Raw genomic sequence first — 21636 nt, forward strand, 5'->3', positions numbered from 1 at the left:
GCCAGTTTTACATAGAACGTTACACATCATAAGTGCATGCCTGAGAACAGTTGGGACCATTTGCACTTTTAAAAGTGTGTGAAATAGGAGGGGAGACAATTTGGCAAGTCTGATAAGGGGAAATGCCTTAATTGCTTACTTGATATGTGTTGACTTTCATGACAGTGGGCCGACCATTTACGACAGAGTTTGATACCACGGGTCTGCGCAAAGGCCAAATCACAAAATCAGGAATCCCAGAAACTCCTCCCACCCCAAGAAGCAGAGGGCCGCTTACCAGGGTCTGGGAGAGTCGTAGGAGGACCCTGAGAGCCCTCCTACCTCCTTCCTAGAGGCTGGTAAGGAAGCTGCCACCATACTTATGTCCCAGAGCCCTCTTGCTCCCTCCCTTAAGCAAGGAAAGCCCACTGGGTGCACAGATAAATGGAGAGCAGAGAATGGTGGGTTTCCCCGGCTTTCCATTTATTTATTCTCCCCACCCCCATGTAAAGTTGTGATTTCATAAGCAAAGCCAGTGCAACTTGCAGCCTTACGGTATGTGTTTTGCTAATCAGACTTAAATAAAAGTACCAAAAATTCATACATTTTACCAAGCCATAATGTATATCTGCTAAACATGTAGTGTTTCAAGTACACTTGAACAGCTGGGATAGCTCAGTCAGTAAAGCATGAGACTCTTAATCTCAGGTTCATGGGCAAAATATTCCTGCACTGCAGGGGCAGGACTACAATTCTGTGATTCTATCTGTTTTGGCTACTTCCTACTTAAGATAGAAGGGGATCAGGTCTTTCAAGGCTGCTAGGCCATAGATGTTGTTTCCCTACTGAAGTTTTTAAAATAGTTTGAAAATACAGCTTATTGGTTGACGCAGCAGTCATTGAGCACAACAGTAGTTGTTAAACTATAACTTTTTATGAGTAATCACAAATAATTATTTTAAGAGTGATCTGCCTATGCCATCATGGAAGTATACTTTATCATTCTTGATATTTGCTTGAGAAGTTGTAGCCCAGGGTTAAGTAATCTGTGACCTCCCAGATGATTTTGGATTCATCGCTTCCATAAGCCCCAGGCAGAATTGCCCAATGGTCAGGGATGGGGGAACTGCAAGGCCACAGGCTAGCCATTCCTGCTGTAACCCCTTATGCCTGAGGTCTGCTAAAGTTCAAGTGTGCCCATAGTCTTTCAAGAAACAGTAGAGAGGCCTGTTGAGGACCTCCTACTTTAGTGCTCGTGCATTTCCTCCCCTCCTGCGCTTTCTCCTTTAAACTAATCATAGTTTACTGTTACAACCTAACAGGGCCACACTGGTTAGTTTGTGGTGCGTTCAAACTGGAAAGCAGATACTTCCCACTTCACTGATGTGCTGGAGGAGAAGGGAGGTGGTTGAGCAGGCTCATTCAGTTAACACTAAACCATGGTTTGGCTGCTGTGCTTTAGTTTGGTCATTAAACCAGGCTTCCTCAACCTTGGCCCTCCTCAACCAGGCTAAACCAGGCTTCCTCAACCTTGGCCCTACAGATGTTTTTGGCCTACAACTGCCATGATCCCTAGCTAGCAGGACCAGTGGTCAGGGATGATGGGAATTGTAGCCCCAAAACATCTGGAGGGCCGAGTTTGCCCATACCTGGTATATTATCATTACTATTCTCGCCCATCCTTCATCATAAGGTTCCTGGGTGAGTTGTAGCATATAAAAACAATAAAAACAACCCATCCCATAACAACAACAACAACGAATGCCCACATTTTGGTCAGATTCACAAGCTCTAAACCACTGGTGGAAGATTCTCTGGTATATCCCGTTCCCCTACCATAATGTGATATTTGAGAGATTTGTGTGTTACTTCATGAAAAACCTTTTATAGAGTCGATTGAACAAAAAAATACAGAAAAGCTGATTTATAGTAGAAGAATATGCATATGAACGTACTGCCAGCATTTCTGAGTACTCTACCATTTTGTCATCCTTTAAAAATATATTGATGTGGGTTTTGTGCCCCATCCTGCCTTAGTAAAATTGTTCATGGGCCTCTTTGTTGGGAAGTTCTATAGGCATCAGTTGATCCTGACGTCGGCCCCTCCAGCATTGAGTACTTGTTGCATACTTTCTGGAAGAAAAGGGGGGCAATATATTTTTACTATAATAATTTCTACCCCATATAGGCAACATTGGCAGTTGTGCTTTTGGAGCTAATTGAGTTGTGGTTGGCATGGGTCTTTGCCATCTTAGACCAGTGTGGTTTAGATTTTTTTTAATAAAAAAGTTTTAACATTACCGTAAATAGAATGCAGTCAACTTCACACTTTGCATACATAGCATCAATCTATATGCATTGTTCCAAATTATAATTTTTTTTATAGAATTTGGATTTCTCCTAGTTTTTGCAAAGAACACACTGATGAAGAGACAGATACCGTTTACAGAGCAGGTGAATGTATACAAATACAAATAATAGTATTTTTTTATTTAAAAAAATATGTAAAAGAAACAAGGCTGCAAGAGTGTTTTTCAATGCTAACTTCCCACCCCAGCTATAAAATTACTATGGCAATATTAACCTTACGGGTAAGTTAGGAATAAAAAATAGTATACCATCAGCATCAGCTGAAGTGTGAATTCTGCTAGTAAAACAATAACACTGATTCGAAAAGATCTTCAAAGCCCATGCATTTTTATTTATTTCTATTGATGGGGGGGGCAGCTGTCCCTCCCTGTCCCAGCCCCTTGGCTATGTAACAATATCTTAACTTGGCTTTGTTAAAGCTCACAGAATTGGGCTCAGTGTGGCCTCTCTGTGCAGTATTTCTTAATAATGAAGCCACAGCATAGACAGCCCTACCCTATAGAGAACTTGCATGTAGGTTCTGAGCCCGCGCAGAAAACAAACAACTGGGAATTGTGTCAGTGAGCTCTTGGTTCCCTTCAGCTGCTGCCAAGTGTGACACATTACATGCCCACTAGATGGCAGCTTTTACTTCCAAGAGCAGCTGTAACCTCATACGGCAGGATGTGCCATTTTTCACATTGCTGTTTACTAGAATTCTGTTAAAAACACAGCGACATCCATACTTACTGTTTTGACAGTTTCAAAGATATCTGCTCTAGGGAACATCCTTTTGTCTCGGGGATGAAGAAAACGACAAAGGCCAACGCTGCCAGGCTCATCATGGCATAAATGAAATAGACCCACGGTAAACCAATGAGATCTAAGATTTTTTTAAAAAAATAAATAGTTATTTTAGGAACCTTGTTCTCAGTCCAGGTAAGGAGGTCTCTGGCTTTCCAGATGTTGCTGAACGTCACCTCCAGCAAGCAAGGGCTATGGCCAGAAAGGACAGGAGCCATTGGCCACTGCTCAGTCCCTCCCCGGCTCCTCCCAAAATGTCACGCAACTTGGCATGTCACACATGTGACGTCACACACGTGACCAGCTCCTCAGTCATTGGTGCAAGTTGGTGCTTCTGCTTGCCCCCTGTATTACATAGGTTGCTATTTAAATAAAGTAAAGGAGCAGGAATAAACAGCAGCAGCAACAACATTGTTCATTAAATGAGTTTCGTTTCGCAGCCATGCTATGTGCATTAATACATTGTCTTTCATGCAAGGGTTGAGTCACAACAGCCTTAGAGAAATGGGCCAAAGGGTGGGATTTTGAAATCCTCCCAAAAGTTTTTCCTCAGAAAATTGTCAGCTAAGAAATGTTGGTTCACTGAGCGCAGAAGCAGCCATGCTATAGTGGTGGATGAATGAAGCAAGGGCTTAGAGGTCAGGAAGGAGCCAAAACTATTCCTTCCTTCAACGTTAAGAGAACTAGGTTCACAGTTGCACCTGAATGGTGAAAATGGGGTGCCATTTTATAAAATAGTCTTCAGGGGAGAGTTGAAATATTTATCAGTTTGTGAGGAGGTTTAAAAAGAACATTTCAGATATGACTTTTAGAAGACATCTGAAGGCAACCCTGTTTAGGGCAGCTTTTAATGCTTGATGTTTTATTGTGTTTTTAATACTCTGTTGGGAGCCACCCAGAGTGGCTAGGGAAACCCAGCCAGATGTGTGGGGTATAAATAATAAATTTATTATTAATTAAACCCTAACTAGGGCTGGGGGAGAAACTAGATTCAGTTCACATCAACGCTGAATCTACCTAACTCGTGCTTTCTGAAATAATAAGCGAACCAGAAGAAGCTGGTTAGAAACTTTGCATTTTCTAAATGTTGCAGTGCAGTTCTCCAGCCAAGTGATATATGCATAAACTGTGCCTTAAATGCATATATGTGAAAATAAGATATAAAAACAAATTATATTAGGGGAAATATACTTTGCGTGTACATTGGGCAAACCTGCACAACTCCTGGTCTTACACACACGTGAAATTTGAAGCCAACCTTATTCTTGTGATTTTACACGCTTCTTAATGCTGCATTTTAAGTTGTGGTGACCCATTATTATGGTCATCCTTACCCACACCAGCCTTACCTGTTGTAGTCAAAAAGGTCGAGGAGATTAGAAGATTAACACCCCAGTTCACGCTGGAGGTTAGAGCCATCGCTCTTCCTCTGATCCCACCAGGAAATATTTCACTCAGTACCAGCCAGGACACTGAAATTAAAAATACAAACGTAATAGTGGTGCGGTGTTATGCAAGTGTCACCTAGCAGCCTGCCTTCGCAAACCTCTGTCCTGATCCTTTACACCCCTGTTCCACCAAATTGGGCGACGGTGGGGGGAGGGGCACAGGTGCCAGAAGCAGCAAAGCCAGTGGGAGTTTTGGGTATTCCTTGATATAAGCTGCAGGATACACAATACAGAATCAGGCCTACACTCCTGCTTGTCTCTCCCCAGTACTGAGCTGCTAGCTTGCTGCACCTAGTTCAGCATACTAAAGCAAAATCACCTCAAAGGTATTGGGGCAGGGGGGCTGTATGTGACCTTGGATGGGGAAGCCTGAATAGATCAGTCGGTTAGAGCATGGTGCTGATAACTCCAAGGTCGCAGGTTCGATCCCCGTATGAGACAGCGGCGTATTCCTGCACTGCAAGGGGTTGGACTAGATGATCCTCATGGTCCCTTCCAACTCTACAATTCTGTGATTCTAAGTCATGGGAAGGACACACTATTTTCATTCCGAGGCTCACAGATGGTTCCACTCAGTATGTTGTGGGTGGGATACAAGTGGCAAATTACAGTTGCACAATTATAGCAGATTTGGTGCTCTTCCAAACTGGACATTTTTTTGGTAAGGAAAGGGTTGGCAAAATGTACTGGGAAGAGGGGGACGACAATCATTTTATCTGGTGTTGTTTAACCTCATCACAAATCACTGCTCAATAAACAGCCAGAGAAGTATAATCTCCATGTAGACTTTGTGCAAATAGATCAGGAGGGATGCTCAATAAACAGGTCTGAAAGCAACCACAGCTTCCATTTCTAGTGTCTCCAATTAAAAGGCTTCAGGTTGCTGGGAAATTTACTTAAGACATTTGTATGCTGTCTTTGAGGGCAAAGCCCTCCCAAGGAAGTGGCAGAGCAGAATGGAAAACACTAAAAAATAAATTTAATCTACCACAATCCAACTTCACAGTGGAAAAACAGCAGCAATTTAAAAGTCCAACATAACTGTTTTGTGAAAATGCAGTTTGAAATACAAATGTTGAAAATGTCTAGCCAAAGTGGAGACATGTGTAGCATTGTAGAACTGTAGAGTTGGAAGGGAACCCGAGGATCATCTAGTCCAATCCTCTGCAATGCAGGCATCATTTGCCCCACATGTGGCTCAAACCCACAACCCTGAGATTAAGAGTCTCATGCTCTACCAACTGAGCTATCCCCCATCTCCCCCCTTCTGTGGGAGACCATTCCAAAGATATGGGGCTGCCACTGAACAGGCCTGCTTCCTAGAACAACACTTCAGGTGAACCAATGGTGGACCTGTGTACAGGGCCTAAATGACAGCCAGGTTTGTAAGGGAGGCAGCAGTCCTTCAGATAAAATAGCCCCAAAGTTTCAGTCCTTCTGTTTCAGCAGCATCTTGCATTGTTATAAAACCATTTTCCTTCTGCCAGGAAGCAGCAAGAACCCAAAGGGATATTTCCACTTGGGTGGTACCCGTACCCAGGTGCCAGCTTTTTAAACTGGCAGCTGAAAATCTCAAAATCTCCAGCTCTCTTTCCTCAACTCAAGAATCTGAAGCACTCTATCTGGCACAGTGCTTAGCCTCCCATGCCCATTCATTGAAGAAGCTACATTTCAGAATAGGATTAGACTGACCCCTGCCCACCCACTGCCTTTTATGGACAACATTCCAGTATTTGGTTGGAGTTCCTCACTGATAATGATTGGTAAGTTTTAGTTTAAGGGCTAAACTGCACAGTTATCCTAATAGTATTCCGACAGATTAAATATGGATGGAATGCAGGAAATAACCTCTTTGGGACACGAGTTATGGAAGGCTTTCGCTGCAGCTGATGATATGAAAATAAAGTAGCTTAGAGCCTTTGGTCTGATGAACAAAACTTGCTCTGTTTCAGCTCTTATGTGAAACCCTCTGGCTTTTTTATTGTGGGATCCAAGCTATATTCCAAACAGGCCAATGCAGAGTGTGCTTCTGACCTTGGAGGAGAGGACTACCTCTGAAACAGGCACTGAGCCAGAGCTAAAGACTCCAGACTTCCCAGCTCCATTAACTTCACTAAGTTATGCATGTTTGCAGATAAGAGACAATACATACTGTTTTCTCCTGAGCACATATACCTGAGAAATTCATTTAAGAACTCTCCTTCTTGACCTTAACCCTTGCCACTATAACAGGTACAGTATTGTGGCTGTGATCTAAACAATACAGTATAGCAAAGTATTTACTTGGTTTTCTGACTTCTTTCTTCTCTGTCTAGCAGGTTCAAGACTATTAAAGGAAAGTTGTGTGTGTGTGTGTTTCTTTAAAAAGAGTTCAAAGTACTTGAAATGGTTTATTGGGTTACAAAGGTACGCATTGTGGAGAGGGGGGGGGAGATTAGACAGACTTAAAGTTTAGAAATGAATGAGGCATGGGATATGAAAGCCTCTGAAAGAAATGCATGATTAAGAAGTGGTGCAAGCTGAGGGACGATAAGTAAAAGGGATTATTCCCCAGGCAATAGGGGTGGGGAAGAGAGAGCCAAATACAGGCATAGGCAAACTCGGCCCTCCAGATGTTTTGGGACTACAACTCCCATCATCCCTAGCTAACATGACCAGTGGTCAGGGATGATGGGAGTTGTAGTCCTAAAACATCGGGAGGGCCAAGTTTGCCTACGCCTGGCCAAATACATACAGCACACTTCCAAAGGCAAAAGCAGCAGATGGACTAATGAATGCAAAAAAAACACCCTGCTCTGTGAAGAAGGGACTCGGAAGGTACAGTTGATGACTAGATGATGCTACCGGTAGGAAGAAGCCCAGGGTGGCTTATGCACAGTCCTGTTGAACTTCTATTTACGGTATACATGCATATGATCGGGCTGTCTGAATGATTTGATGAGTTTTCTCAGCAGAGGTACAAGCCCTGAGAGAAATCTGATCCTTGGGAGAGCTGATACTCACAGGGGCATATTTCCTCTGCCTTCTCACCCGAAGCAATCAATCAATCAATCAATCAATCAATCAAGGATTGTCCAAGCAAACCCAGCTTGTGCCTACAAGGCACTGAAAAGTGAAGTTCGGAGTAGGCATCTTTATTTCTTAAACTTCAGGTGTCACGCAGATGCTTGAGATGACACTCCTATACACAGAAGGGGCTTGACCGATTTGCTCCTCTGCTGTGCTTGTACCATGCTGGCCCTTTCCCCTCTCCCTCCCAGTAAGCAAGAGCAACTCACCTGCCAGGAAGCTAGCAGAGTGGGCTCGCCCACACTTCCACTTGCCCTGTGCCTAGGAAGCCTTTGTCTCAGAGGTTTTCTGCTTGTTCCATGCTTTCTAGCCACAGGTCTGAGCTGTTTCCCGTTTGTCCTGCCATTTCCCCCCAGGAAAACCTCCTCTCTACCACTGAATTGGAGCAAACCTCAATCTGCTGTAAACCCAATTGACATTTGCTCCAATTCAGCAGTAAAGAGTGGGTTTTCCCAGGGGAATGTGGCATGGCAAGAAGCCACTCCTGCCCATAAACACCAGGGTCTCTTCTTACTTATCAGTCAAAACAACTTGCAATAAATAAATTGAAAAACACTTACTTGGTCCAAGTCCTATGGAGAAAGCAGCAATGTAAACAAGCAAGCAGGCCAGAGAGAGCCATTTCAGAGCTGATCGAACTTCGATAGGTTCTGTTGCTACCTGAGACTCTGTGTAGCTTGTGCTGGGGGCTCTGCCTCCCACTGACACAGTCTTGTTCCACCTTTCCGTATTAGAAATATCAGCCTTCCATTGTGAAAGTGTGCTGGATGAAGCCAGGCTAGCCAATTGCTCTTCAAGAGTTTCATTTGTGGAGGTCAATTGTCCCACTCCGTGGAATGTGGCCTCTTCCCAGGACTGGTTTCTACAGACAGCAGTGGCATTCACATGTATATTAAGCGTGATCAATCCCATGGTGAACAATGACACAGACATGAGGGATGAGCCAATAATGAGAAACGTCCTGCTTCCTATTTGGTCGACGAAAAGGGTGGCTGGGATCGTACTGACCACCTTGACCACTCCAACACCTGTAGAGGCCAAACTAGCTGCCTGATTGCTCTGAAACCCAACTGCTTTCAAAACAGTGGAGGCATAAAACAAGATGTTAGGCTGTCCTGTTGTTTGTACAAAAAACACTAGAGTGATTCCTATCAGCATCCGAGTCCTCATATTGTCCTTTGAATGGAACAGATCCCAAAAACGGTACTGGTGCTCATCTTTCAAGGAAGATTTGATCATAGCAAGTTCTTTGGTGGTGTCTGTGGTTGTCCTGAGTTTTCCAAGCACTTGGCTGGCAGCTTCGTCGAAGCCTTTCATAACGAGAAAACGGGGACTTGGCAGAAGGAAATACAAAGCAATGGCTTGTAGAATCCCCACTGGAATGACCAGGCCAAACATGTACTTCCAGCCATGGGAAACACTGGCAAAGGCATAATTTGAAACATAGGCAAAAAGTATGCCCACTACAATCATGAGTTCATTCAAAGACACAAGCAAGCCTCTTCTGTGCTGCGGGGCAATCTCTGCGATATACACACAAGTTGCGGTTGAGGAGAGTGAAATGGAAACGCCTATCACAATCCGCCCTATTATGAGGAGTCCGTATGAGGCAAAGAGTATCAGCACTAGACTTCCCAGTACAAGTAACCCAGATGCCAGCATAATGGCAACTCGCCTCCCATATTTGTCGATCAGGATCCCACCAGTCAACGAAGCGAGAAAGGCACCAATGAGAAGAGCACTTACAACTATCTCCTGTTGTCGGCATGAAAGGACTAGGATGCTAGTTAGCTGAAGAAGTGCTCCAGAGATAACTCCAAATTCATAACCCATCAGAAGGCCACTGATAGCAGCTATGCCGGATGATAGAAGCGTGAGCATTCCGAATCCTGGAAATAAAGGTTATAGAAATCTTCAGTTTTAGTCTAGTATTTTCAGCAAGTATATCTTTGCCTAAGATTCTTAAGCCAATAGAGATGAAATTTCCATCCAAGATGATTAAAGAAACAACAACCCAAGTCTTTGTTTCTGATACTTCCAGTTATTAGAATTGTATAGTTAGTTTACTAATAATAACTACTTAAGCTTCATATTTTTAAAAGAGGGCATATGTCTGAGTGCCCACAAATACTCCCATGCTTGCTTTTGTAGTTATTCCCCATTTTCTGAGCCCAAATGACCATGTAATCCTTGACTTGTTTAAACATGCACTCATGCTGTAATTTTAAGATCAGCTCGGCCAGCTCGTTTTCTCAATGGTTTTATAATTACTGCTTTTATGGTTTTGTTTTTGTACTTTGCACACATGTGTTTTAATTTTTATTGCAAGCCAGGCTTGAGGCCAAACTGAAGAAGGCAAGATATACATGTTTAAATAATAAATAAATAAAATTAAAATTGCATGGTGGGCCATAGCATGGCCCATTTAGATCTACATTCAGTTTCCAGTCAGCTGGCTCTGAAAAATCATGGATCTCGTGTTGTTTCTTCCTAAAAGCCAGGTTTAGTTCAGTTATCATGATTAATAGTTCTGAATCACGTGCCTAAATCCTGTTGGTTGCCATGGTCGTGTCTTGGGCTAGATAATTCCACAGGTTAATTAAACAGCACTCCCTCTGTTTGCAATGTTCAGGCTGTGAGTGCCATAACTAACTCAGCCAAAAAAGGCAACACACACATACAACAAGAAGACTACTGACAGCCCGGGGTGGGGGGACCCAAGGTTTGCAGAAGTCTATATCTTTATATATAAAGCTTCAGAAAAAATCCTCTGGGGAGGGGGGTGTTGCTGTGAGAATTGAGCATGCTTTGGTCATGGAATGTAGGCTGGCTACTGGATGGGTGTAACGGGGGGGGGGGGGAGATACTGGGGCAATTGCGTCAGGCACATTTTCCGGGCGAGATGTTCATACCACCCTCTTTAAGCCAGCTCTGCACCACTTTGCGAGGCTGGGATCTGATCAAATCCTGGCCTCACAAAGCTGCTGAAGGAGGTTGGTATGAGAAGGACGCTGTGTGCCCCTTGATCACAGCCTTCCCCCCCCTCCAGGGTCTTGGACCAAAGGGCACGTGGTTGTTGCATCCTTCTCATGTCGCCCTGCCCGGATCCCAACCTCACAAAGTGGGACCACTCTGCGGACATATTGTGGCCTATCAGGTGTACGACATTGCATTGTGGCCTGACAACCTCCTTACACCTTGTTTTGGCAATCTCAGACAGGCAACAAGAAGAGAATTACCAAGTATCTGGTGGGCTGTTTCTCGTGGCTGCATTTGGATCGGTGGGTCAGAAGTTGTGAAAGGGAAAGGGGGTGGGGGCAGCACCAAGCACAAGAAAGCAGAAAAGATTAAAGAAAGAGGCAAAGCCTCAAAGTGGTAGGGAAAAGGAGAGGGGAAGAGAAAGCAATTTAACAGTAACCTTTTTATTTATTAGATTTATAGACCACCCTTCATTATAAGAGCTCAGGGCAGTTCACAGAATAAAATGCAGGATAAAAATAAGTAAATAACTGAAACTAAAAAGCAAAGCAAAACCGCAAATAACTTATTCTGATAATATACACATAATCATTAATTATAATGAAACAACCCATTTTTAAAAACAAGTAAAGGACTTACCTTAATGCAACAAACCCTAAACCTCTGCTAACCATCATACAAAGCATCACACCTGAGCTTTTCAATGGAACATTAAAACCCTCAAGATTCCTCCTTACAAAACCACAATGTTATAATCAAAATGCATCTCGATGCATAAACCCCTACTGAAAAGTAGGAGCCACAACAGACTGGGAGTGTTGCTGTTCCATGTTCAAGTTAGTCAGCAAGCCGTGTTTTGGTTCTACTCTATTGCACCCACAATGGATTTGTTCAAAGTGACATAGATCTCCTTCAGGTAAAGGACTGTAGCTCAGCCAAAGAACACATGGTTTTCATGCAGCAGATCCCAGATCAGATACTTTGCACTTCCAGGTAGGAAACAGGAACAGACCCATGTCTGAAATCCTGGTGTCACTGCCAGTCAACTTAGACAATACTGAACTTGATGCACCAATTGTCTGACTCAGTGAAAGGCAGCACCCAATGTTCTTACTGCATAAAATATATTACAGGTTGACTACCCTCCAGCCATTTTCCTATTAGCAATTGTGTGCATTGTAAAGAGACTTTTTAAGTGAGCGCACTTTATAAATCCACAGCTAATTTTGTTTTAAAGCTACTTTCTGTATGCATTAGAAACACATATAAGGGTGAGCCGGCACTGAAAAAGTTTAACACTTAAAATCCACTTTCAGTTGTCAAATGAAAAGGCCCCAAGATCAGTGGATTAAAGTATACTGTAATCTTTTCCTTATTCAGCACCAGCACATTCTGTGAGAAGGTATTTTACCCCATGTAGCTGTTTTGTGTTACTTTTGGAACTCGACAGCTTGGAAGTCAGTGAAAGACCAAGAATGAACAACATGTGGGATAAACAAACTGAAGCAACACTGACACTGAGGTTCTTTTTTAAAAAATAATAATAATTAAAAATAAAATCTAGAAATAGCTATACTGCTCTTGGTGCGCTTAGAAACCAAAGGCCAAAATCACTGGTGAAACATGGAAGGGAAGTATATTCTATAAAGTCTAGAGCAGGATTTCCCAAACTTGGGTCTGTAGCTGTTGGACTACAGTTCCCACCATCCCTGACCACTGTTCATGCTAGCTAGGGATGATGGGAGCTGTAGTCCAAAAACAGCTGGAGACCTAAGTTTGGGAAACGTTAGTCTATAGACTTGTTTTCACAGCAAAACCCAACCAGCCAGCAGCCATCATAGGCAACAGTGGTGCTCCAATGCTTAATGCGATGGAGCTGCAAAATCAGGGTATACAAATTTATAAATAAGCAAATAAAAATAGCAAGCCCCATATGAAAAGCCGGAACCCAAAAGGCTTTTCAAAGTCCCAACTAGCCACCATCTCTTCAGTCCACTTCAGTGATGCTGAGAAACTAAATGAGATCACTGGGATCCTGTGTGTTTACTTCCCCTAGTTCCATGAAAGCAGAGATATAAATGTGATGAATACCTAACATATTATAAAACTGTTGGTTCAAAAACTGCTCTTCCCTGTACATCAATAATTAGAAGGCTGACTAACAGATTAATTTATGAAGAAAGAAAGAAAGAAAGAAAGAAAGAAAGAAAGAAAGAAAGAAAGAAAGAAAGAAAGAAAGAAAAGGAATGGAAAGATTGTCCCCCTTTGGCTCTTGTCTTTATTGTTGCTGGGACTTTAGTCACATACTATCACCATCTATTGCCCTGCAGGCACAATTGTCACTCACACTATGTGGCTGTACCTGTTTGAGCAGGAACCTCGTGCAGGCTGCATTTGCTGCATTCCTCTCCTATATTCTGACATTGCTGGCTGAGGTCCTCTGTGTCCTGCGCAGGTACCATGGCTGTAGAAAAACAGCTCCCCAGCTTGGTTACTTCTCAGCAATGACGAGAGGCTCTACAGCGAGAGCATTTCACCCTTGCTGTCAAATCTGGAGCGTCTGGCTCTTCTGTCCATGGCAGCGTGCAACGGGAGCAAAGTGAAATCTGAAAGTTACCGAGGGATCCGGGAGCAACTTTTTCTTTCTCTTCCAGCAGGTTTTGCCCTTTTTGGTGACACAGGCTGTTGCTATTTCGGGTGAGCCTATCATGAGCAAGTGGGAGGGCTTTCGCTCAGAGGTATTGTTTTTGCCTTTGAACAATTAGCTGGAGACCTTAGAGGGTTGCGCAGGGAGCTCAACAGGAGTTTCAGAGGTTTTGCTTACAGCTTTCCGCTCCTCCAAGCTGTGTATTCCCCCCTTCTCCTTTTTTTTTAAATCTGTGAAAAAGAAAAAAAGAGTTAAAAGTGGCTGCTGGGTCAGCAAGAAGTGGTGCACTGAGCAAGCACACAACAGATGGTATTCATTACTGTGCCATTATGAGCAATTAAGAAAGAAAGAAAGAAAAATGATCACTTTCATCATACGAATTAGGTTTTAATAACAACAATAACAATAACAATCATCATCATCTGTGCCACAATAGAGAGAAAACAGAACCGCCACGGGAGAGAGGAAAATAGGCATACTTATAGACTGGAGAAGCTCAAAAGCTTCAAAAAATAAATGTCTGTGCCTGCTACAGAAAGATGGCCAAGTCGTAGCCAGGCAAGCCTTTCTGTGGAAGGAGATCCATATGTGGAGAGCCCTAATGTGGCTGGTACTCACCTCACAACAGCAGTGGCCACAGCATGGAAGCAAGAAGGGGAGGTGTGGGAATGACCCTGAAAGCCAGGGATGGTGGCTTCATAATTGGGCAGAAGGTGAAAAGGGTACTGTACTTGGTAGTTGCAGTGTGTAGGAGAAGGCAACTGCAGGAGGTTATCATGTGGGTGGTTTGTGTGCGAGGAGGGTTGCATGGAAGGAGGGCAAGGAGGCGGGCAGCTAGGCATGAAGGTGCAGACAGGGGTGCAAAGAGGGCTGCAGAAGAGAAGACTAGAAGTGGCTCCCAGAAAAGGGGCTGGGAAGGTAAAAAGCAAGCTTAGTAGTTGCATGGGGTGGGGTGGGGAAGCTCTAGGGAGTTAACAGGGGTGGTCGGGGGTGTTGGGGTGACCAGTAGCACAGCCCCTAGTATGTGTACACACACACACACACACACACACACACACACAGGTTCAAATTTCCATCACACTCCCCCACGGTTGTGATTAATGCCTTTCACTTACAGTTACAGAAACATGGAAACACATGCCAATTAATGCCAATGCCCCAGACCTAATCGACAGGGATCTTAGGTGTGTTAACATGATCAGGGCCGTCTTAAGCATATCTGGCGCTGTGGTGCGAAGATCCCTCCGGCGCCCCCCTGCCCCGTTTCCCAACGCGTCTGCCTGGCGGGCGCAGCGCGGCTACCGCAGGCTCAGCAGCACGGCGCCCCCCTGGCAGCCTGTTGCCCTGCGCCACCCAGCCTTGCCGTAGGGCCGGCCCTGAACATGACGCATGTGTCAATTTATTTATTGAATTTATATACCACCCTATAGCCGGAGGTCTCTGGGCAGTTCACATTAATGTCGGGTAATGTAATGTACTCCATGTATCTACTTACCGTGTTTCTCATATTTTAAGACGTCCCTATAAAATAAGCCATGGCACGATTTTCAGAAGGCAAAAAAATATAAGGCATCCCCCCAAAATAAGACATGCTGGTATGGCAGGGCACTCCGCGCCAAGTCCCGACCCAGCGGGACCCGGCAAGGGCCGCAGCGTGCGCTTTGCCGAGCCCCAACTGAGTGGGAACCAGCAAAGGCAGCAGCCCGCCGCCGGCTTGGAGCTCGAGCCAGCAAAGGCAGCAGTGCGCGCTTTGCCGAGCTCCAAGCCGGCGGTGGGCTGCTGCCTTTGCTGGTTCCCGCTCCGTTGGAGCTCGGCAAAGCGCGCGCGGGAGCCGGCAAAGGTTCCTTGGCTCGGTTCCTTGGCTGTAACCTGATCTCTTCTGCCTAGTGTGGCTCTTGGGCGCACAAAGATCCCCTTCTCTTTCCCCTTTTTCTTTTTAAAATGCTCTTGCTGTGCTGTCGCGCAGACCCCGCCTGGCCGCCGAAGTGGGTGTGGAGATGGAAAGAAAGAAAGAGAGAGCTAGTCGGGGGGGGGGAGCCGACGGCAAAAAAAAAAAGCAGGAGCGGGGAAAAATCTGGCAGGATGGAAAAGCCCCCAAGTCACCCGTGCGCGCGCGAAGAAGCCAGCGAAAGGCACGGTGAAGGGAGCGCCTGAGTCCCGGCCAGGAGCAGGACAAGTCGATCGCGGCAACAGCAACAGCAGGAGAGGGGCGGAGGGAGAGCAAGAGAAGTCTCTTTTGTTTTAAATTCCCTGGCTGCAGCGTGAAACTGACACTCAGGAAGAGGGAGGCCCGGGGGCTGATGGGGGATGTCGTTCCGCGCGACGGGGAAGGCGCACACACACCCTTTTCTAGCTCTGGCGGCGGCCTGAGTGCGCTGCCGGGAGGGAAGGACGGGAGCGGTAAGAGGGGGGAAAATCGAGAAGGAAACAAAGAGAAGTTAAAGAGACTGAGGTGGAAGGAAGATAGGGAGAGGGCCACTGCTCAGTGCATGGAGAGCAAACGGCTTTGCATCGAGCTCCAAGTCGGTGGCGGGCTGCTGCCTTTGCTGGTTCCCACTCAGTCGGGACTCAGCAAAAAAATAAGACACCCCCGAAAATAAGCCATAGGCTTATTTTCTTGAGTAAAAATAAATATAAGACATGTCTTAAAATATGAGAAACACGGTACTTTAAAAACAGCCTTTACATCATTTCTACAATATTGTCCTCTAAGTATATTAGTCTTTAATGACCTCTGTGCAGTAAGAATCCGTTGTAAACAGTGCAAGTGAGAAACAAATGTTTGGCTTTGGAGAAAGAACACTGCTAGCGGGGAAGCAGCAAGAGGCGATATTAAACTTAACCAAGACACTCGGCATTTCAACACTTCAAAACAAAACTGGACAAAGAAGTACATCAAAAACCGAGGTGTCTCATTTTCTTGGAACTAAAAGGAATAACATGCAGCCAGCCAGCCAACCCACCCCCACCCCCACCTACACCGCAGAACAACTCAAGATCAGCACATATCTGATCACCGGTATTACAGGACTAAAGTCTCTCTGACCATGTGTTGACTGACTGAGTGTGAAAGAAGGAGGCTTGAGCAACTGATCCCCAGATAGTGAAGCAATGAAGATATAAGAGCCTGGGCCAAAGATAGCACATTTTCGCAAGATGGGCCAGAACTCTGCATCCACTTGGAACATCCTGAAGTATCTGATGCAACAGCTCTGTTCCCTCCTCTTCCTTAGTTTGCTGAACTAGAATGTGCCATTCTTATCTCTCTCTCCCCCCCCCCCAAAAAAGTGTCTCCCTATTTCCTTGAGGATGGGCTTTAACACCACACACAGAAATTCATTTCCTACCCCTCCTATACTGGAGGTGCTGTAATATACAGTTCCTCTCTCCACACTCATCCGCCAATCATAATGATGAGCATTCTGCTATCCAGTGTCAAATAGCACCCTCTCTTTTGCACTGAAACAAATGGGGATATGCTTTTCTACCAGCCCGACTGCAAATACAACAAAAAGCATGAAGTCATACTCACATCAAACAACAGTAATGGGGTACTAGAGGTCTATTCTCTCACAACCATTCAAGAAATTTTCACTTGTGAGGAAAGTTGAGCAGGTCCTGTGCATGCCTGTCATCTGCTGAATATTGATTATGGTATGCTATTACCACTACCTTCAATCTGAGTTAGTAATGACCAAGTTCAGAATGCGGCACTGTAGGCACACAATGCTAGCTAGGGACAGGTCAGAGCAGCTAGGAATCAACAAGGGTTAGGATTTCCCCAAAGTTGCACTTAAACACAGTAGATTCTGATTCCAGCAGCTATCCAGTATCAGCTGCTGAAGTGAATGTGGGATTTGACAGCAGCACTCTCCTGGTAAAATTAAGCAGTGGATGAGGAGAGTGATGGAATTACTAGTCAAGTCAACAGGCCCCAAAATAAATCAGGAGCAGCTGTTGAATAATAACTTATTTCTGCTTCTCGTTGTTTTTTATGGCTTCTCAAAGTCTGACTCAAACGAATTTTCACAGCTATTACCAGTAGCATGTGTTCTTTGTATAAATTGGGGACAAGTCACATTGAATGGATTTTTATCTACTATGCTGCAACTGGAACTGCTCATTTGTCTTAAAATTGATGAATTCATGCTCACCAAAAGAAAAGAATTGTGTTTGTGACCTTATTACTAGTATTGCACAGAACAGCAGATAATCTGTAACTCAGAGGGAAGCCATTCATGCCATGTTGGGTGAAAAGCTGAGACATCAATATTATTCATGCGCAGTTGTCGATCTACTGTAGGAAGGAACTGGAAAGGGCTCTGGCTGTAGTGAATGCATACAAACAAAGAGAGGAAGCACAAGCAAGTCCACATTGTTCAGTAAAGAAAATCCTTTGGATAGAATGTATCATAAACCCAGAATGCACACTGTATGTGCACTCAGTCCAACAAAAGGCAGGTCACATCGCTTCAGATTTTTTCTCTGCTGGAAGGAATCATAAGTACAATTAGCTATGTTCAGAATTCAACAAACATATGACCTTATGAGCAATGCACTCCCCACAGAGCAAAATGTCTTGTTAACAAATATTTGTACCGTCCAATATCCCAGAATTGACGTCTATAGAGCAGCAGGCTACTTACATCATCTCTACAAGTTACAGTTACTGCAGAAAACCCACTGCTTTTATTCTAGTTACAGGTAGGTAGCCGTGTTGGTCTGACGTAGTTGAAACAAACAAATAAAAAAATTCCTTCCAGCAGCACCTTAAAGACCAACTAAGTTTTTATTTTGGTATGAGCTTTCGTGTGCATGCACACTTCTTCAGATACACTGAAATAGAAGTCCCCAGACGCTATATGTAGAGAAAGGGTGGGGAGGGAGTATCACTCAGAAGGGTGGTGGAAATGGGTGATTAATCCATTAAGCCATTGGTTCAAGTCCTACCCTCCAGAGCAGGAGAAAACAAGCTTGTTCCCTCTTCCATGTGACAGCCCTTAAGATGCTTTGTGAGCTCCTCTGTGAGCCTTTTGTCAGCTGAAGAGTGGGATAAATATGCTTTCCATAAATAAATATAAATATATTTGGCAGAACTCTGAAATACAAATTGACCTAGTAGTCCTGTATTTTGATGCCAGACATGTGAAGATTGGCTTTTGTGGTTACAAAGTGAATTACTCTGTGCATGCATGCTGGGTGCTCAATTCCACTCAGCCTGATAAAATAGTAAGTAAGTAAATTTATTTCGGCCATTGGCCCATATCAAACAGCAAAGCCTGATAGAATACCATCAGTACCATTTCTGGTCCTGACAATGACTTCTAAAGCAAATTTCCTACTGAAATTAGGGAGCCATAGCATGTATGTATGTATGTATGTATACATGTATGTATGTATGTATGTATGTATGTATGTATGTATGTATGTATGTTGGGACGTGGGTGGCACAAAGCCTAGGGATTGCTGGTTGGTGGTTCGAATCTCCGCAATGGGGTGACCTCCCATTGCTTGGTCCCAGCTCCTGCCAACCTAGCAGTTCGAAAGCACGTCAAAGTGCAAGTAGATAAATAGGTACCGCTTCGGCGGGTAGGTAAACGGTGTTTCCGTACGCTGCTCTGGTTCGCCAGAAGCAGCTTTATCATGCTGGCCACATGACCTGAAAGCTGTACGCCAGCTGCCTCTGCCAATAAATCGAGATGAGCGTTGCAACCCCAGAGTCAGTCACGACTGGACCTAATGGTCAGGGGCCCCTTTACCTTTACCTGTGTATGTATGTAGGACCCAGGTGGCGCTGTGGTTAAACCACTGAGCCTAGGGCTTGCTGATCAGAAGGTCGGTGGTTCGAATCCCTGTGATGGGGTGAGCTCCTGTTGCTTGGTCCCAGCTCCTGCCAACCTAGCAGTTTGAAAGCACGTCAAAATGCAAGTAGATAAATAGGAACCACTACAGCGGGAAGGTAAATGGTGTTTCCATGTGCTGCTCTGGTTTGCCAGAAGCGGCTTTGTCATGCTGGCCACATGACCTGGAAGCTATACGCCGGCTCCCTCGGCCAGTAATGCGAGATGAGCGCGCAATCCCAGAGTCGGCCACGACTGGACCTAATGGTCAGGGGTCCCTTTACCTTATGTATGTATGTATCATCTATCTCATATCTATCATCTATCTATCATTCATCTATCTATCTATCTATCTATCTATCTATCTATCATCTATCATCTGTCTATTTCGGGGGGGGGGAGGTTGTAAAAGTGACTACCTCAGCACCTAGTCTATCTAAGGCTTATGCTATGTTTACAGGATGTGGTCATTCCCAGTTGTAGATACCCACAAAAATAACATCATATAGCAGGGCCAGGGGACCTGTGGCCCTCCAAGAGGTTGCTGGATGAGAATTCCAACACTCCAACCCAAACATCCTCTTGAGGGACACAGGCTCACCAACCCTGTTATATCACATGTCAGGTGTCCAAAGGACTTTGCGTACATAACATTATTCGTTCCATTCCCTAATGGGGCAAATACGAGCATCAGCTTCAGTAGACAGGTGGTTATACACTGGCAAACAGCATGGAGGAAAAGGGTTAGCCCTCCCCCTTATCTCAGCATTGCAGTCCTGATCACATTTGGGGGCTCATGCAACTGCGGCTGAACTTACAAAAAAACAAGCAGGACAACCAGTCAAAGGTTTTCTGGTGTCACAACACACTCCTATTTGCTCTGCATCCAGTGCACTCCCGCTGCTTGTTTGGGAAGCAGCATACACACAAAGTTCACCACAGCCCATTGGCATTCTGTCATTTTTAAAAAATGAAATACTGTTCCCCCCCCCCAAAAAAAACCCAGCTTCAGTCCAAGCTGAGAAAAACAACCTTGTTGAGTTTTAAGCTGGCAGTGTGTGCACAGCCCTAGTTTGGTCTTGTGAGATGTTGTCAAACCCCACCCGACCCCCCATTTTGACAGGGGGTGCTAACATAGGAACATAAAGGAAAGGACAGCTTTGCTCTGCCAAAGATCCATCTAGCCTAGGATCCTGTTCTCAAAGTTGCCAACCAGAATAATAATAATAATAATATATTATTATTATTTATACCCCACCCATCTGGCTGGGTCTCCCCAGCCACTCTGGGCGGCTTACAACAGAAAAAAGAAATAAAACAATTAAACATTAAAAGCCTCCCTAAACAGGGCTGCCTTCAGATGTCTTCTAAAAATCTGGTAGCTATTTTTCTCTTTGACATCTGTGAGAAGTCCAAAAGCAGGAACTGAGGGGAGCAGTGCTCTCCACACTTGTGATTCACAGCAACTGGTGTTCAGAGGCATATGGCCTCCGACAGTGGAGAGAAAACACAGCCGTCATAGTGGAGCGGGGTGAGGGGAGGAAAAATAGCTCATTCAGTTAGAGCGTGGTGCTGTTAATGCCAAGGTTGCAGGTTCAATCCATGTATGGGACAGCTGCATTGCAGGGGGTTGGACTAGATAATCAGGGTCCCTTCCAACTCTACAGTTCTATAAAGAGTGGTCCAAGGTTGTGGCCACATCTAAGTGCAGCCCTGAAGCAGGAGCTTCCTCACTCACACTCTAGTCTTAGCCACTAAGTTTTATCGCCTTCTTAGTGGTACAAAACGACCTGGAAACTGGAAAACATCCTCTCCGCGTTATTTTTTAACAAAAGATACCACTGCATATGTTTTTACAGCTTCCTTTAAATTTTCCAGCGGGACTGACTGAGCTGTGGCATTAAAAACAAGCTCAGAGTTGAAGTGGCCCCACTTGTGATAAAGCCCTGGCGAAAGATGCTTTCTCATATTTGGGCTCTGCATAATCATGGTTTCTCTTTTTAAAAGAATGTCAACCACAAGGGTTTTGGGAAGCCAACATTGGATGACAATCTGTCCTCTCAGTTGCCCGACACCCTCCAGGCCAGCCTTCCCTTTCCCCCTGCCCTTTACTCGCCAAGGTGTATGAGCTTACCTGCTGTTGCCAGGCAGCAGGGCTGCAATCTCTTCTGCAGGGTTTCCTTTCTCTCCCTGACCTGAGGCTGTGAGACGGGAGGAAGGCGGAGAAGCAGGGAGACGCCAGCCGACCTTCCTATAGCTGCCTCTTTTCAGCTGCTAGAGTGGCCCCTGCTGACAGGAGGGGAAACTGCGGGACTCTCTCTCAAGTTAAAATGAGGCATGCCGGAGAAATGCAATGTAAGGGAATGGCTCAGGTGTTTGGCCTCCATTAGAATGTGCCAAAAATGCAATTTGCAAAAGGGACAAACACAAGCTTGTGTCAAGGGAGAAACGTGCTAAGAGGAAGGCACACTTGGCAAATCCACACCGTGATCAACTCCCGCCCGGAAACCAATGTCCCCAC

At 44.8% G+C, this 21636-nt stretch overlaps 1 protein-coding gene across 3 annotated transcripts; it reads right to left on the reverse strand.

The window, feature by feature from the left end:
• Positions 1-424: 424 nt before the first annotated feature.
• Positions 425-21378, reverse strand: SLC2A12 (solute carrier family 2 member 12). 3 transcript variants are annotated; one of them, XM_088666204.1, is made up of 7 exons: positions 21250-21312; positions 19041-19173; positions 12991-13505; positions 8210-9538; positions 4482-4604; positions 3079-3211; positions 425-2112 (listed from the first exon to the last, which is right to left on the reverse strand). In XM_088666204.1, exons 3-7 carry the CDS (start codon positions 13088-13090, stop codon positions 2013-2015), a joined length of 1785 nt encoding a protein of 594 aa, XP_088522330.1. In that variant the 5' UTR covers positions 13091-13505; positions 19041-19173; positions 21250-21312; the 3' UTR covers positions 425-2012. The 3 variants fall into 3 exon arrangements, with proteins under 3 accessions (XP_088522330.1, XP_034964823.1, XP_060128683.1); XM_035108932.3 differs by lacking the exon at positions 19041-19173 and having other exon boundaries at positions 21250-21378; XM_060272700.2 differs by lacking the exons at positions 12991-13505; positions 19041-19173; positions 21250-21312 and adding an exon at positions 11268-11405 and having other exon boundaries at positions 894-2112.
• Between the last annotated feature and the right edge of the window lie 258 nt (positions 21379-21636).

This window comes from Zootoca vivipara, chromosome 3 (genome assembly GCF_965207765.1).
Source record: "Zootoca vivipara chromosome 3, rZooViv2.hap1.1, whole genome shotgun sequence".
Lineage (NCBI taxonomy): Eukaryota > Metazoa > Chordata > Lepidosauria > Squamata > Lacertidae > Zootoca > Zootoca vivipara.